Below are 18,630 nucleotides of genomic sequence, written 5' to 3' on the forward strand. Positions count from 1 at the left end.
AGAGAGAGAGAGAGAGAGAGTGAGTGAGTATACCCCAGGGCCAGCCAGGTGTGTGTGAAAATAGGTTATAAATGCATAAACAAATAAATACAGCCCATCTTCATTATTCACAGATTTTATATTTGCAGATTCACTTGCTAAAACTTATTTGTAACCCCAACATCAACAGTCACAGTACTTTTTGCCATCATTAGCGGCCATGCTTATAGTGGCAAAAACTTTGAGTTGCCTTATGTGCACGGTCCCAGCCGAGGTCAAACACGGTGATGCTCTGCCATCTTGTGTCAGCTGTCAAACAGTAAACAGATGTCCTTCCCGCTGTCTATTTAGTGCCACATTCTTCCTATTTTTGTGCCTTTTTAATTGGCAATTTTTGCCAGTTAAAATATCTCCCAAGCGTAGTGGTAAAGTGCTGTTCAGCATTCCTAAATGCAAGAAGGCTGGGATATGCCTTGTGGAGAAAATACGTATATTAGATAAGCATTGCTCAGGCACGGGCTATAGTGCTGTTGGCTGTGAGTCCCATGTTAACGAATCAACAATATACATTTAATGAGGTGTCTTTAAACAGAAACACACATAAAACAAGGTTATGTATTGACTGGCTAATGAGAATGTTGTGACCAGAGGCTGACAGGAACCTCTCTGTATTTACCCTAGGAGCACTAGCTCAGTATTTGCTAATTCAGTATTCGCAGCAACTGTGCAGAACTTCCAAGAAAAACAAGACTCAGCTGTACTTTAATTTCAGCCTTAGGCTAAGTGCTAAGAAGGCAATAACATGGTGCTAAGTGAAGAAGAGGACAAGAAAGGCCTCTGGCAGGAGTGGGATTGGAGTCTAGATCTGAATGATGAAAAGGAGAGAGTTGCATAAAGATCTGGCAAAAGATCTATCCAGGTATCAGGAGCAGCAAGAACAAAGGGCCTGAGGCAGGAATAATTTTGGTATGCTCTGTGCTAAGCAAGGCTGGTGGGCTGTAGGCAGGCAGGTGTGGTGGTTGGGAGTGGGGAGAGGATGGAGTAATGGTCAGAGAGGAAGGTGGAGCCAGGACCACTATAATGATAGAGTAAAGCCATGGGAGAGTTTAAGCAGGAAAGAGACCTGGCCACGTGGTGTGCAGAATGGATTGAAGGAGGCTGAGTGGAGGCAGTAATAGCAGTTAGGGGCTAGGGAAACAATTGGAGTGAGAGATGTGGGGGTCTGGACTAAGGTTGCAGAGGTGGAGATAATTTGAAGTGGATGGGATATACTTTAGAGGCGGAATTGACAGAAGGAGAATGTTTAGATGGGAAAGTGTTAAGGGGGAGAAAGGCGTCAAAGATGACTTCCAAGTGTCTGGGTGGTACATTCATTAATTCAGTAAGTCATTTATTGGGCAGTGTGCCCTGTTCCAGTGCCATTTACTGTCAGCTGACATCCTCTCACCATCTCCCCACCTCCACCCCTCTACCAACCTGGCTCAAGTCTCCACCATCTCTTTCCTAGATTGCTGCAAAAGCTTCCTGACTGCCCTCTGCTTCTGTCCCTGACGTTCTCAGCTGAGTAGCCAGGGTGACACTTTAAAAACAAGTCAGATTAGGGGCGCCTGGTTGGTTCAGTCGGTTAAGCGGCTCAGGTCATGATCTCACAGTTTGTGAGTTCGAGCCCCACATCAGTCTCTGTGCTGACAGCTCAGAGCCTGGAGCCTGCTTCAGATTCTGTGTGTGTCTCTTTCTCTGCTCCTCTCCAGCTTGCACTCTGTCTCTCAGAAAGAAGTAAACATTAAAAAACTTTTTTAAATAAATTAAAAAAAAAAAACAACAACAAGTCAGATCCCACCACTCCTCTGCTTAAATACCGCCAATAGCTCCTACCCTACTTGACTAAAAGAACCCTCAGAACAGCCTTCAAGGCTTTTAGATCTTCCTTCTCCCTAACCCTCACTGTTTCCTCTCTGTTTCTAAACATGAAGTGCATCACCCAAGTCAAAACTAAGAGGAAAGTTTCAATAGCAACAACCAATACAAAAGGTCCTACTGGAATAAGATTATTTAGCCTCTGAAAGAAGGGATGGCATTAATTTGGTTGGCTAAGTTCTAGTTTATTTGCTTAAAAACCAGCCTCTTTACTTGAAATAGTGGAATCTTACCATGAAGTGCAGATAAATATTGCCCATGAGCCAGAGTCTTAAAAAATATTATTCTAATAAAAGCAATAGCTTGCAGACTCACAACAGTTTAGAGTCTCTTTAGTAACCACACCATATTCGATTTGTAAGAGACTGCTAGGCTCAAGTCTATTTCTGTTTGAAATTCTCTCTTCCACTCTTACTGTTTATTCTTTCTGTAACATTTTTCATTTTAGATTCTAAATTACATAATATAATTTTAGCCCATGTGTATCTTCAACACGTCGATTTGTATTTTTGTTTGCTTATTGCATTTTAAAATATCATAAAACTAGGAGCATAAATTCTAAATTATACTTCCACTTACCCATGCTCTCCATAGTAACAGGTTCCACTTCTTCTCTGTCTAGAATATAATGAAATGATGTCAAATTTACATTTTTGACACAGAAGCGTCTTAATTTATCACAATCTTTTACCAAGCCTCAAAGCACAAAACATAAACACAAGTACACAATGAAGTTTTAAACTATTTTATAAATGCTTAAATAGAATTTGAATAATTATCTTTTTTCACAGAATTATGTCTTCATGAAATGCTATGGCATATAATGGATGTTGCAATGAAATGAATTAAAAGAATAAATGTCTATACTCTAAATTCCACATGTGTTTGACTTTATGGCAGCGAACATATTTCCTTATTTGATACAGAAAACCACAATCATTTTAGCTGCTAAGATATATACATATTCTAAATCCATAAAAAATCCCATTAATGAAAAAACAACCCTACCAGGTAATATCTGTTTGGTTTTGCTCCGTTTTGTGTTTTTGTGGCCACCAGCACTCTTTTGTTTTTGAGATTTTGGAGCCATGGTTCTGACTTAGGCTGTATAAAGAGATAATGTCATTAGTAAATTCTGTTTTACAGTTTCAAATAGTCAGCATTACCATTTAGTAAAACATGAGAAGAATATGTTTTCTAAGCTTTACCTTTAGCTAAATCAACGTGTATCTTCATAGGATGGGTGTTCTGTGACCAAAGGTTTATCGCAACAACAATCTTACTGGTAAGGTCTTGCCATTCCAAGGGAGCCATTCAGCTGAAGCAAATGGAAGTGACCTGCCAGCCCTTCAAGGCTTCAGGGCCCGCCTCTCGCTGCTGTTCCCATTCCAGGGAGTTAGTGTCTGCTGCCCTCTGCCCAGCTCCCCACGGGCCTCAGCAACGAAGGCAGTCTCAAAGTCCACGGGCCCACAACATACATACATGTTCATAATTTTTAAAATTTGTATCATTTAAGCAGTACTTTTATCCTAGCATGTGGACCTCTACCCACTGTGTCCTTCTTTGTGCTGTCAGAGAGTGCCTCCAAAGGTTCTCTGTGGAACTGATCATCAGTTTTGGCTGAGGTCATTTGCTATCACATCAAATCCTTGTCATCTCAATGGTCACCGCTGTCTCATCTTGTTAGATGGTTAGGAGCACAATTTCAGGAGCCTAAGCAGCAAGGTTGAAAAATAGACTTTGCCTTTTAGCAGCTGTGTGATCCTTGGCAAACTAAATACCATCTGAGTCTCAGTTTATTCATGTTTGTTTGTTTTTTTCAAGTTTATTTATTTTGAGAGAGTACGTGCGCATGCGAGCTTGGTCAGGGGAGGGGCAGAGAGACAGGGAAGGAGAAAGAATCCCAAGCAGGCTCCTCCTGGTCAGCGCAGAGCCTGATGGAGGACTCAAACCCATGAACTGCGAGATCACGACCTTAGCTGAGATCAAGAGTCAGACGCTTAAGCAACTGAGCCAACCAGGCATCCCTTAGTTTATTCAGGTTTAATGGGGATGATGACAATAAAACCTACCTCATAAGGCAATTGTGAACATATAATGAAATAAAATTGCATTGACCTTGACTCAGTCATGTCAATCAGACTGGCTTGCCTTGTTTTATAAACAAACACAGACTGAAAATTATTTCATAAACCCCAGTCAGAATATCCTGAGTTTCATTTTCTTTCTAGCTCCTTGATTACTGAATCTGGTCCAAAGTGTGGGTTTGTGTTTGTGATATACATTTTTCACTTCAGACCCTTCACATGTATTTTTTCAAAAGGTAATAGTGATACCTCACGTTTGTTGAGTGCTTACTATGTGCCAGGCACAGTTCTAAGTACTTCACGTGTATTACTTATTTAATTTGAATCACCCTTTTAGGTAAGCATTTTATGAAAAGTGTTCTCTTCATCCTCATTTTATAAGATGACAACAGAGGCCGGGAAACTTGCCTGAAGGGATACACAGAGCGTGAGCGGTAGAGTCAGGGTGAGAGCACCCCCAGTGTGGTCCCAATGCCCCCAATTTTCATCTTTGCACAAGACTATCCCTTGGGTTTCAGTGGTAACTGTTTGCTGTGTTTCATCACAAATGAAATTCTTTAAAATCATTGCCTTTACCTAGAAAGGTGTGATGTTATGATTTAATCAGCATTTTATGATTCTGACAACTTGGGAATTCCTACTTTTTAAACCCCCTGCAATGAATGGTTCCGATCCAGCTTTTTAGACTGTCAGGTATCCTCAATCCCATTTCTCAGCCTCACTATAATTTCAAATCTTGGACCTAGTACTTTATTCAGAAAATTCTTTATCAGTGTACCCCTCTCCATATTTTATTCCAGCAGCATTTGACTTAGAATACTCAAGCACGCCTGGGTGGCTCAGTTGGTTAAGCATCTGCCGATTTCTGCTCAGGTCATGCTCTCACAGTTTTGTGAGTTTGAGCCCTGTATTTGGGCTTTGCACTGTCGGGGATTCTCTCTCTCCACCCCTCTCTCTGCCTGCCCCCCATCCCCCACCCCCGGGCTCAAGGTCTCTCACTTTCTCTGTCTCTCTCAAAACTAAATAAGTAAACTTTAAAAATAAGATGCTCAAAACTCTCCAGATACCAGCTGGACTCACCCTAAGCACATAGACAACACACATACCATCACCACCACCACCACCACTATTCATTCCACAAATATTTATTGAGCAATTTAGATGCACCAGATGCTGTCCTCGGTGTTAGGAATACAGCAGTGAACAAAATAGGCAAAACCCTTTTTCTGATAGAGCTTACATTCTAGAGGAAAGAGAGCAAACAAACGAGCAAAATCATCAGTATTTTATACGGTCGTAACTGTTACAGAGAGAAGTCAAGTAGTAAGGGGAGAGGAATTGTAGGAGTAGGGAACTTGCAATTTTATATTGGACTATCAGGGAAGACATCACTGAAGTGACATGGGAGCGAAGACCTAAGAAAAGGGGGGGTGGGGTGAGCCAGAAATGCAGATATCTGGGGACAAAGGGTGTTTCCAGGCAGAGGAAATAGTAAGTGCAAATGTTCTGGGGCAGGAATATGCTTGGCACATTTGGAAAACAGCAGGAAGGCCATAATGGCTGGAACGGAGTGAGTAAGGGAAGACCAGGAGATGAAGTTGGTCAGAGAGGTGATGAGGTAGGTACACAGTAGTCAGCTTTGCGATGGCCATAAGTCTCAGTAACAAGCAGCCACAAATTTCTTCTTTGGCTCTGTGTTGTGGCTGTGGGTCAGCTGCTGCTTCAAGTCTTATTCTGGGACTCGGGCTGGAGGAGCGGCCCCTGTGTGACAGCCTCTACTTTCACGGCAGAGTAGAAGGCAAGAGAGCTCCCTGAGCTGTGTAATGCCTCCCGAATCTTCCCCGTGGCACTGGCACACTGTCCTCTCTGCTTATATTCCACTGGTCCAAGCAAGTCACACAGCTAATCCCGATAATGGGGAGGAATGCACACATGATCCTTGTGCAGGGGAGGGAGGTAAGAATTGGCGCCAAAATAGTTGTGGACAAGTATGTAACATGCCACAAGGGGTCTGGGTCATGTGTAAGGACTTTGCTTTTACTCTGAACGGGGGGGGGGGGGCGGGGAGCTATTGGATGGTTTTGAGCTGAGTTTCTTTACCTGATCTGAGTCACATTTTAACAGCCCTGTGGCTGCTGTGTTGTGAGGACTGCAGCGAAGAAAGAGTTGAAGCAGGGAATCCAATTAAGGAACAGTCAGCAATCCAGGGGAGAAGTGATGGCAGCTTAGATCAGGGAGGTGAGTGTGGAATGCAAAGTGGTTGGGCTCCGCACATATTTTGTAAGTAGAGCCAATGGGATTTGCTGACGACTTGGATATAGAGTCTAAGAGAATAAACAGGACCAAGGATGCCTGCTACAAGTTTGACCCAAAGGATTGAAAGCATGGGACTGCTGTTTATTGAGATGGGGATCCCAGGGGAGGAGTAGATTTGAAAGGGAAAGTCAAAAACTCAATTTAAGGCATGTGAAGTTAGTCTGTAGACTGCGAACTCCATAACTGGCACAGCGGACATTCTAAAAAAATGCTGGACTAATGATTCCTTGGTGTCCCCTTTCCTTCTGCCATCTTAGCATATGGATTTCCAGTCTGGACAAAAGGCTTTTGCCTGAGATCTGTGGAATCACCTGTATGCATGCTGTTTTAGTTTTCTATTGCTGCTCTAACAAATTATCAGAAACTTAGTGTCTTAACACAAAACTCATTACCTAACAGTTCTGTAGCTCAGAAGTCTGACATGGCTCTCACTGGGCTAAAATCAAGGTGTCACAAGACTGTGTTCCATTCATTCTAGCATCTTATGGGAGAATCTGTTTCCTTGCCTTTTCTGACTCAAGAGGCCATTGGTATTTCTTGGCTTGTGGGCCCTCTTCCTCCATCTTCAAAGCCAGCAACGGTGGGTTAGATTTCTCTCACATAGCATACTCTGACCTTTTCTTCTCCCACTTCCACTTATTTATTTTTTTAGTGTTTATTTATTTTTGAGAGACAGAGACAGAGCATGAGTGGGGGAGGGGCAGAGAGAGAGGGAGACACAGAATCTGAAGCAGGCCCCAAGCTCTGAGCTTGAACTCACAAACCATGAGATCATGACCTGAGCTGAAGTCAGACGTTTAACTGACTGAGTCACCCAGGTGCCCCTCCCACTTCCACTTTTTTTAAAAAAAGTTTATTTATATATTTTGAGGGAGAGAGAGAGACACACAGAGAGAGCGAGCAGGGGAAGGGCAAAGAGAAAGGGAGAGAGAGAATCCCAAACAGGCTCCGTGCTATCAATGCGGAGCCCAATGCTATGCTCGAACTCATGAACAGTGAGATAATGACTTGAGCTGAAACCAAGAGTCAGATGCTTAACCTACTGAGCCACCCAGGTGTCCCCCCACTTCTACTTTTTTAAGGACCCTTGTGATTACACTGTGCCCATCGAGTTAATATACTTTATTTTGTGGTCAGCTAATTAGCAGTTTTAATTTCATCTGCAACTTTAATTCCTGTTTGCTATGTATGTTAAAATATTCACTGTTTCCAGGGATTAGGAGATGCCGCGTTGGCATTAAGCTTGAATATATAGGTATCAATCTAACACAATCATCCCAAGAAATAGTCTAAGTAATCATATGTGCCCACTTTTTTCAAAGGCTGCTATTAAACGAACTGTGGGTAATCTGGTTCAGTTTCCAATATGCAGGGGAAAACAAAGTCAATTTCCCAGCAGTACATTAGGTAACAAAACTGGGTTAAACAGTAAATGTGTGTGCTTCCTTACCAGAATAGCTCATTTACTATTTTCACAAATATTAACTCCTGTGTCTAACATATTGTCTAGTGACCAAGGAAAAAGGAAGACCAGGTTGTTCTATAGGCTTTTAGGTCCTAATCATTCTTAATTAAAAGCACAGTATCTAAGCTGCATCATAGATGGAAAAATTCATTAGCTGAGGCCAGCCTGTTGAATATAGTCTAAACTGAAAAGAAAATTATTTACTTTGGGAGTAGCTACTTTACATTGTATTTGCGTCTCAGGCAAAATTTCATAGTTTATTTTAGTCACTTTAAATAATAGAAACCCTACCAATATTGTGTCAAGAAAACAAATCCATTTTAACTGAAGATCTCTAGATGAAATGTATGAAGTACTCTACGTCACTTCAAAAGAGACACTTATTTATTCGACGTTAATTTCTTATGCAGATTTTCTTTTAAAAAACAAATCCCAAATAAAAGACGTTACTTTAAGGATGCGCGACAGGACGGCGGCTCGCCGCCAGGGGGAGCCGGGACAGCCGTTGCGGGGCGCGCTCTCGAGCTGCAGCGGCCCAGGGTGTCCTGTCTGGGTGTCCCATTGGTGCCCACACGGGGAAGAGGCGGTGGCGGTTCGCGGTGGCCACGGAGCGCGTTTGAGCCGGGACCGGGCCGAGGTTCTCCGCCCACGGAAATGAGCCGCCAGGCTGCACCAGCATTCCCTGCTGGAACCTCCAAGTGTGCAGCGTCCCAGAGGGTGCCTGCCCTGACTGGCACAACTGCATCCAAGAATGACCGGGCGGGTCTTTTTGAGTGTCCTGTCTGCTGTGGCTACGCGCTACCACCCATTCTTCACTGTCAGAGTGGCCATCTCGTTTGTAGCAACTGTTGCCCAAAAGCTCACATGTTGTCCAACCTGCCGGGGCCGTTGGGATCCCCTCGCAACTTGGCCCTGGAGGAAGTGGCCAGTTCCCGTGCTTTCCCGCCGTAAATATGCCTCTCCTGGAGGAGCGATACCTCTGCCCCACACACAGAAAGCAGACCATGAAGAGCTCCGTGAGTTTAGGCCTTGTTTGTGTCCGTGCCCTGGTGCTTCCTGCAAATGGCAAGGCTCCTTGGATGCTGTCAAGCCCCTATGTGATGCATCGGCAAAGTCCATTACAGCCCTACAGGGAAAGAATATAGTTTTCCTTGCTACACTGGTGCTGTTGACGGGATGATGATGCAGTCCTGTTTTGGCTTTCACTTCATGTTAGTACTGGAGAAAAAGGAAAAGTCCGACGGCCACCAGCGGTTCTTTGCACTTGTATAGCTGATAGGAACACGCAAGTATGCTGAAATTTTTGCTTATCGACTTGAGCTAAACGGTCCTAGGCGGCGATTGACTTGGGAAGCGGCCCCGCGATCTATTCCTGAGGGAATTGCAACAGCCATTATGAATAGCGACTGCCTAGTCTTTTGACACCAGCATTGCACAGCTTTCTGCAGAAAATGGCAACTTCGACATCAATGTAACTATTTCCATGTGTTGAAGTGGCAACCAAACATGTTCTGGCCAGTGTTTAAAACCACTGCATTCAGTTTCACAGAGAATAAGGCACCCGTCTGCCTGCCAACCTGAAACTTTTGATAGGTGGAAGCTAGACATGTGAAGGTAAATAAAAAGGCTGTTAAATACAGGAAACAGTTGCATGTAATAACACTAATTAAAAATAAGTCTACAGTAAACCACTGAAAAAGTATGTGTGTGTGTGTGTATATATATATATATATATGTATATACACACACACACACACTCATACATACACACTCAAGATGGGTACCTTTGGATTAAGAAAGGAAGCACTGTAAAATAATTCTGAATTTGTGTTATAGATTGAGTGTACTGTACCGGGTTTTTGTTTTGTGTGTGGGCACCTGAGCTTGTGTGTGTTTCTTTATCTGACAAGCCCTGTTGAGTGCTCTTGGACCACTGCTTTTCCCTTTGTGAGTCAACACATAGTGCTGCTGTATGTGTATATATTTTGTGTGTGTATTTGCTAATTTTTTTCTAGTTCTTCATTATATTTGATTTCTGTAATTCAGGTTTTTCTCACCTTTTTTGTATCTTTTTAAAGTTAGTGTCTTTGATATGCATAATTGCTTATGGTAAAGTTTCTACATATGTGTTCAGTATGCATTTTCTTTTCCCCCATTAATCAGTTCATTAGAAATATTTATTTAATTTTTTTAATTTTTTTTAACGTTTACTTATTTTTTGAGACAGAGAGAGACAGAGCATGAACAGGGGAGGGCCAGAGAGAGAGGGAGACACAGAATCTGAAACAGGCTCCAGGCTTTGAGTGGTCAGCACAGAGCCCGACGCGGGGCTCGAACTCACGGACTGTGAGACCATGACCTGAGCTGAAGTTGGACGCCTAACCGACCGAGCCACCCAGGCGCCCCTCATTAGAAATATTTTAAATTCAACTCTTTTTTGAAGATACAAATTCCAGAAAGGAAAGGTAACATCAGAATAATTATCAGAAGGTATTTAAAGCAGTTATAAGATGGTCTCTGTCTCTTCTCTCTCTCTTTCTTTGTCTCCAGTCGAGTCATATCTTTGAACTTATTCCTTGAAAGGTTAGGGTATACTGATTTTTTTTTCATACTGGAAAAAAAATCGGGCTTTTTTTCCCTTCCAAATATCTTGGGCAAATCACATGCTTAAAATTTTTTCCTGTATTTATTGGTTTTGCAAAAGAAGGCATTATCTTACACAGTATTTGTAATCAAAAGCAAATCATTTGTTTAAAAAGAGGCAGTTTGCAAAAAATGTGGTCTTTTCTAGTTCTCATTAAAAGAATATCTGGCAAATTAAAAAAAGATGTTACTTTATTTTTTTAATGTTTATTTATTTTTGAGAGTGAGAGAGACAGCAGGAGTGGGGGAGAGGCAGAGAGAGAGGGAAACACAGAATCTGAAGCAGGCTCCAGGCTCTGAGCTGTCAGCACAGAGCCCAATGTAGGGCTTGAACTCGTAAACCATGAGATCATGACCTGAGCTGAAGCCAGTGTTTAACAAACTGAGCCACGCAGGCGCCCCCCCCCCAAAAAAAAGATGTTACTTTAAAATTACAGCAGGTCTTACTAAGAACTTTTTCATAAAATTGCATATTTCATGGAGTGAATATGCTATATTATATTTTCCAGCTTTTCACATTAAATTGACTACTAAAAGGTCATAAGAATTTTTCAATACAGATATTACTTTGTTAAGGTGACTCTGAAATGCTCACCACATTTAATTCTTGTTGAGAGATGCAGAAGAGATCCTTCATCTATTCCTAAAATAAAAGATTCACCTACTCCAGTAGCCTGTATCACATTTGGTTTCAAAGCCACTATAGCTGACAGAATTTCAAAACAGAACTTGTAAACTATAATACTTATAAATATTTAATCGTTCCATTTAAATATTTTTGATATTAAAACTGCTTATATGCTTTGTAAATTAATCCACCCATTCCAGAATATCATTTTGCTTCTTTTCCTTCTTTAATCTCCACACCCAACATGGGGCTCGAACTCACAACCCCAAAATCAAGAGTCACATGCTCTAGAGACTGAGGCAGCCAGCCAAGTGCCCCAAGGACACATTTCCTACCTTCCAGGTTAACAGCAAAGGCATTAGGGAGTGGCAAGCAAGTACTGGGTAAGTCCCCTGGGTAATAGCTGAAAACCTGTGATGGTGCTTTACTGACTCGGAGGAGCCTTGCATTTGGAGCGGTCTAGGACATGGTTCCAACTAACTTTCAAGACTTGTTCATGACTGTATCTTTTTATGATGCTTCTATTCAGGAAGATAATTACCGCAGATGAAGAGATAAGTGGCAAATTACAAATGATATAACGCAGCGATTTGAACAGTTATTAAGCTTCCTTTCTTTCTGTTCTGCTGAGACACATACACCTGTTTACACGTTCTCTTTTGTCACCTGTGTGTATGTGTGGCTTGCTCCCAGCTGTGAGATCTTTAATTCTGAGAAGACCTGTAGCACTGGCACCTTCTCACACCTTAGAAAGTATTACTTCCCCAGGTGTACTTCAATTAGCAATTAGCTGATCTTATCATCTGGGTGGTCATCGTCCTCTTTTCTCTTCCCAAACTATTTGTAAGCTCATCATATGCCTCCCCCTGCCCCCCTTTTTAAAGGGATTTAGAATGAGATCCAAGACTAACATCTTGGGAGGCTGGTAAATGTCTCCAAGAACTGCTGCTTCTTGGTCAGTCTCCACCAAGACCCTGACTTAGCTTTAAGGTTCTCCTAGGCTCATCACCATCTTCTGACAAGTTCACAACTTCCACCCTCCAGACATAACTGTTCCTACAGTGTTTCCCATTGGTCTACTACTCTTGTTCTGTCCTTCCAGCTTACTTCTACCTCTTTCCAAGACTGGATATTTACTTATTTAAGTAGACGCTCTCCCATCACTTCTGCCTTTGAAATTTCTCCTGAATTCTATGCCTTCCTTGCCACGGCCTCCTCTGGTTCAGGCCTTCCACGTGTCCTCTCATACCAGTAGTTCCTAACTAATTTGTGCCATCAACCCTTTTGGCAGCTTGGGGATGCCTATGCTTCAAACAAAAACATGAGATTACAAGGGAGACAGTTATCAAACTATTTTTAAAATTATGATATAATAACTCATGTGCTTCTTCATTAACACATTAAATAATAAGATCTAGCAGTGGTTCTAATTACTACCTTGACTTTGAAGAAGGGATGAGCATAAGTAATACATCTGTAACATCCATAATACAATATGAAAAGAGCCGTAATTTCTTTTGGTGACAAAGTCACATGTCATGCCAATACTGCTGTGGTTTGTTACCAACCGCATACTTTTCAATAAGTGGTTAGTAAATCGGTAATTTATTTTTAATCCACAGATTCCCCTCCTCCCACAGATTAGGAACATTTCACTTGCTTCAATGTCTCTGTTTCAGCCAGAACAGTTATTCTCAGGGCAGGCCTTCAGAGCTCTCTTTCTAAAACGCAGATCATAACCAGTCACTTCCCTGTGTACTGCGGAATACAATGTGGGTCCCAATTGTCCACAGTGGCATTCTCCTCCAGGAGTGTAGAAATGGAGCTCATTAAAAAAGCAAATTTTCTGGACCTACAGTGATTCTGCAGGTTGGGGTGAGCCTAGGACTCTGACTTTTAAACATGACTATAAAGTAGTCTTGCACTAGTGGTCTGCAGATAAGACTTTGCAAAGCAGGATCAAATCCAAACTTGTACGCATCACCTGCAACCCCCTTCACAGCCTGCCTCACCACATCCTCCTTCCAGTTTCTACTCACAGGATTATTCACGTTCTCCAAATAGCCCCCATACTTCCCATCTTCCTCTCTGGGGACCCCCTTCCCTCTTCATTCCTCCTGCTCCCCACCATGCATACATTTCTCTGCTTAAATCCTACTCATTCTTCAAGTCTCAACTCCAGTGTGACCTTCTCTCTGAAGCCTCCCCAGCTTTCTCAGACTGAAAGAATCTCGTTTTCCCTGACACTTTTTTTTTTAGTTTGTTTATTTTGAGAGAGACAGAGAGTCAGGGAGGGGCAGAGAGAGGGAGGGAAAAAGACTCCCACACAGGCTCCGCATTGTCAGCGAGGAGCTGGAAGCTGGGCTTGAACCCACCAACCTTGAGATCATGATCTGAGCTGAAATCAAGAGTCAGTTGACTGACTGAGCCACCCAGGCACCTCTCCCTGACACTTTCTAATCACATTCTATGTAATTATGCCAGGCCTCCACAAATGCAGAAGGCCTCAAACTCAGAGCTTCCTGAAAGATTGCTGTGAATTCATTCAGCAAGCAACATACACCATGGAGAAGGAGGGAGAAATTATTGAGCAGCAATTAGGCACAGGACGTCATAAGAGGAATCTGACAAGGCCCTTACTTTCAAAGGGTTAATGTTCTCCCATTCATCTTCTTTACTCTTCATCTACTCTAGCCTATTTGTAATAGTCCTGAAGTCACTTCTCTACGTCAGCCCACGCTAATCTTTTCTACTTTCATCTCTGTGCCAGAATCATGCTGTTTTCCTTTTTATCTATCTATCTATCTATCTAGCCAGCCACAGCGCTGCAATGTGCTAGACAATGTGATATACTACCTGTGAACAGCCCTAGTACCGGCCCCCACAGTTCTTAGAGTGTCGTTAACTGCTCTCTCACTGCCATTTTTGTCTCCTGGTTAGGCTGGAAGTTCTTTGAAATCAGGGAACGTTTTGTAGTTTTTTGCAGTCTTTACTGCATCAAGCACATCACTGGCCCAGCGAGTGTTCCAAAAGCCCAGGGAAGAGTGAGTAAAATACTTGTTTTCCACGCCTCCTTTCCCATTCAGATAGGAAAGCCTGATTTCCCATCAGAGTCCCTTACCTGATACTGCTAAACTGAAGGGGAAAAAGCCTCTTTGCCGTACCCTGGAGAAAGCTCCTTTGGGAGCTGGAGATGGAAGTTTGACTCTCCTCTCAGAAAAGCAAGTCCCAAGAGCACAAACAGCAGCTCCCGGCAAGCTGTTGCTATGACACATCCGTTGCTAAGAGAAAGAGGCGGTGCCTCTGCTGAGATTGACAAGACACCACCACCAATACAGTGTCCGCTCCCTGGCCCGCTCCTTAAGAGCAGACTTGTGATTGGTTGCCGTAATGTGGACGTCACGCATCTTGAACTAGGGCCAGCTCAGTTTTCCACCGGCCGGGAAGGAGTTGTGCGATGTGGCTTCCTGTATAGAGGGTGGTGGCTTGGCTTGACCCCAGGACGGACAGCCTTGCCCTCACCAGGTGCAACAGTACCCAAAGATGAATCCGTCTAGGGTGTGATCTCTAGCAGCAGGGAGTGAAGGCTGGGAGGAAGATTGAGGGCTCCAACCCCCTTAGGACAGCTCGGCTTCCCCCATCGGCGGTTGGGGCGGGGTAGCCGTCCCAGGAATCTGCCCTAGATTCCGATGTGAAAGATAAAATCTGGCTGGATCGGGTGTCGTGAGTGTCCCAGAATTCTGATGTGTTACATTTTCCTCTTGACAAATAGTTTTTGTATAGTTTGACTCATACTGGAAGTCTCAGGGGGAGAAGATTAAATCCCTTAGTAACTCTAAGGTTCATTTTATCTGTGGTTATGGGTCCTACGGGATTCACACAGTGAAGTTCCTCTCCCTGAACGTTGTTTCCCTCTTTCCGTTAAAAAATAATTAAAACTGCCTAATTTGTAAGCTGGCAGAATTTAATAAAGTAATACAATTGACTGCAGTAATTAGTCCAAATTGATTTCTTTAAAAAATACTCTTTAAAAAAATGTTTATTTATTTATTTTGAGAGAAAGTGGACATCCATATGTGAGTATGGGGGGGGGGCAGAGAGAGAGGAGACAGGGAATCCCAAGCAGGCTCCACACTGTCAGCACACACCCCCATGTGGGGCTCAATCCCATGAACCATGAGATCATGACCTGGGTCCAAATCAAGAGTCGGAGGCTTAACTGACTGAGCCTCCCAGGTGCCCCCAAATTAATTTTTTACACCCAATTTAAATGAAAATATTTAATTGAGAAGAGGCGTACAGATTCGTGACATTTGAGAAAATGATCCTATGACTTCACACGGTGTGTAGAAAGATCATATATATTCTTCCAAATTTCTGAAGAATTTGTTTTGTGAAATGCTAATAAATTTTACTAAGGAAATCATTTTTAAAAACTAGGAGGAGGACTTATCATGTTGACATTGTGACAACCTTTCCCCAGGCTCTTCTACACCCTGACACTGAAAGATTACTTTTCCTTGGGCTCAGGGTGAGTCTTCTTTTCTTACTCTGTACTCTCCTGTTGGCATATCTGGTCCCCTTAGCTTTTGCCATCCTGCAAAGCACATCAGTGACTTCCATTTCTGTATTTTCAGCCTTATACATCTTTTAAATTTCTTTCAGACCTGATTTTCCACTACCTACTGGACATTTTAAAATACATATCTAGCTTAGTTCATGGTGTTTAATAGTTGCTAGATGAAGATATTAAATGAATAATTTCTGTGCCACAGGCATCACAATTTAGCAGAGGCAAAAGTCAACTCATTGTCTTTCAGATATCTTTGAGGTACTTTTGGAAACTTTTTCCCCTCTATTTTCTACCTTAGGTAATAGTATCCATTGCTCATGGGTTTGCGAAGCTAGAAATCTGAGAATCACTCCTGACTCCCAGTACTCAACAGTAAACATGTCACTAAGTCCTGTCATTTTCCTTTCCTAAATTATCTCTCAAATAGTCTCTTCTTAGCCATCCTCACCGCCTCTGCCATATCTCAGGAAGGCCCCATTTCTCACCTAGATGGTAGTAATAGTCTCTTGATTTGTTCTGTTTCCTCCTCTCAAATTGATTTGCCAAGTTGCCACGGTGTTCTACAACAGAGATTCAATCTTGACATCACCTTACCTAAATATTCTCAATTTGGCATATGAAACCCACTACAAATATAGTCCTGAAAGATGCTTTAAAGATATCTAGGAGATAATGAGTTATTTTTCTAACCTCATTTCGTGTCTCTCTCTTCTGTTCGACCCATGTTTTAGTCCAGTGCTTCTCAAGTGAAACCCCTAAGAGCCAAGGGGCCTGAAACCACAGGGTTTGATGATGATAGGCCGATGATAAGAGTTACAGCTTGAAACAGACTTCTGAAATCGGGATGTATTTGTTTCATATAAAGAATGCATGAACTTTTTGTATTCTTCACAAATATATTCATGTTTATTTTCGTGCTTATTTTTTTATTTATGTAAATAATCTCTACACCCAACGTGGGACTTGAATTCACAACCCCGAGATCAAGAGTCTCATGCTCTTCTGACTCAGCCAGCTAGGTGCCCTTTTTTTTCATTTTTAAAATGTCTAAAATCTCTATTCAATGCTGTATGTCAGTCACATTTCAACAAAACTGGGGAAAATGTCTAAAATTACTATTAACTAAAATTGACATGAAGTTGAATAAACTCAGAGAAGCCCCAGGCAGCTGGGACACGCTTGTCTTGTGGTTTTCCATAGCCACTAGCATACTGCTGCACAGGCCCAGGGATTTGTCCCACGATGAGAGGCAGGGGGCTCTCTACTGCTCCCCCGTATGCCACGCCCTTTAATAACTGTGCATCCATTCATCCCACACCTCTATTTCTATCTCTACCTCAATCTGTAGTGCCTTTCTTCATCTTCATTACCTGGTAAACGCCTATTTATTTTTCAAGACCCAACTCAAATATCACCTTCTCTGTAAAGCCATCCAGGCATCCAACAGAATGAGTCACTCTTTTCTCTGTTTTTCCATTATAGCAAGTATGACTTGTTTATATGGATTCCTACCCCCCCCCCACTGGATTTCAGGGTAGGGATAGTATCTCATTCCTTTATATCTCTATTGTTTAGCATGGCAACATAAAATATACGTTGAATTATTTAATTGATTATTCTTGAGAACAAATCTAGAAAAAGCTATCTAACAAAAGACTATCAGACTGATCTAACAAAAGTGTCTTTGCATTCTTCCAAAAAATTTCCTTTTCTTAAAAAAAAAATTCATAATCCTTTGCAGTCAAATTTAAGGAAGTAAAGATCATAACCTTGTGATTTGGATGAGACATCAAGCCTTTTTGTCATGTTTTCTTTAGAGATACCCTAAGGGGATGACCATCGGAGGAATGAGTCATAACTCATGATACCCAGAAAGTTAGAAATTAAGTGGAAAATGTTTAGTAATTTCTTCACTTTACAAGTTTAAATTACAAATGATTGACTGAATATCTGTTCTTTCATGGTAGTGCTCAGAAATGAAGCATTCTTATGGTGACTAGTGAACACGGATATGCTCTCCAGGAGATGCTGAATTAAATTTGCCTAAAATGTGAAGATATTTAAAAATTAGTTTCAGGGGCGCCTGGGTGGCTCAGTCGGTTAAGCGTCCAACTTCGGCTCAGGTCATGATCTCGCGGTCCATGAGTTCAAGCCCCGCATTGGGCTCTGTGCTGACAGCTCAGAGCCTGGAGCCTGTTTCAGATTCTGTGTCTCCCTCTCTCTCTGGCCCTCCCCCGTTCATGCTCTCTCTCTGTCTCAAAAATAAAAAAATAAACAACAACAACAACAACAAATTAGTTTCAGTCTTACTAGTTGAGTAAAAATGTAATGAGTCAAGAATTTGTAGCTGAAAATACTTCTCTGATTATTTAAGTTCATTTTGATAAGTTTCAGATTGGATTTACCGAAGGGTAATCTGACAAATTAGATACAAGGCGTCTCTTTGCTAATTGTTATTTTAGTGAATGACCCTCCCACCCCCTTTTTAAGAATTTTTTAAAAAGAGCTCAGAAACTAGGGGTTGAAGACCCTGAATAGGAGTCATTATTATTATTATTTTTTTTTTCCTGCATCAGTGTGCCTGGGAGGGAGAGAGGGTGGGAGGGAAGGAAGGGGTCCTTGTTTGAACCCTAAACTGCTGGGATTCCAACCAAACCAAGTAGCCTCCAACTGATAGTCTGAGAAGCGCTTAGTAGACATCTCAGGCACACGTTCAAAACGCACTCCTATTTTCTCCCCACCGAGCTGCTCGTCCTGCAGTCTGCTTCACCTCAGTTGATGTCAATTCCATCTTTATGGCTGTGCAGGCAAAACCCAAGAGTTGTCCTTGACTCCTTTGCTTTCATCTCTCATCCTTTTGGATATATTTTTAACATTGCAGCCAGAGGGATACATCTTTAAAACATATGACAAAACACACCAGTCGTCTGCTTGAAACCCTCCAATGGCTCCCATTTCACGCTACGTGAAAGCCAAAGTCCTCACAGTGGCCTACAGTTGTGGTCCAGCATAACCCAGCCCC

The 18,630-nt window shown here is 42.3% G+C and overlaps 1 protein-coding gene and 1 pseudogene across 1 annotated transcript in view; one reads left to right on the forward strand and one right to left on the reverse strand.

The window, feature by feature from the left end:
* Window positions 1-2,986, reverse strand: part of DNAI3 (dynein axonemal intermediate chain 3) — a 71,537-nt gene extending 68,551 nt beyond the window's left edge. Inside the window, exons 1-2 of the mRNA XM_047086037.1 lie at window positions 2,905-2,986; window positions 2,476-2,514 (exon numbers count right to left, since the gene is read on the reverse strand). Of these exons, the coding sequence (XP_046941993.1) occupies window positions 2,476-2,514; window positions 2,905-2,986 (121 nt within the window). The remainder of the gene's footprint in view (window positions 1-2,475; window positions 2,515-2,904) is intronic.
* Window positions 2,987-8,418: 5,432 nt separating this feature from the next.
* Window positions 8,419-9,256, forward strand: LOC124516633 (E3 ubiquitin-protein ligase SIAH1-like; annotated as a pseudogene).
* Window positions 9,257-18,630: the final 9,374 nt, after the last annotated feature.

This window comes from Lynx rufus, unplaced genomic scaffold (assembly GCF_022079265.1).
Source record: "Lynx rufus isolate CCGP_SWC_20201006 ecotype Redwood Valley unplaced genomic scaffold, mLynRuf1.p SCAF_2, whole genome shotgun sequence".
NCBI lineage: Eukaryota > Metazoa > Chordata > Mammalia > Carnivora > Felidae > Lynx > Lynx rufus.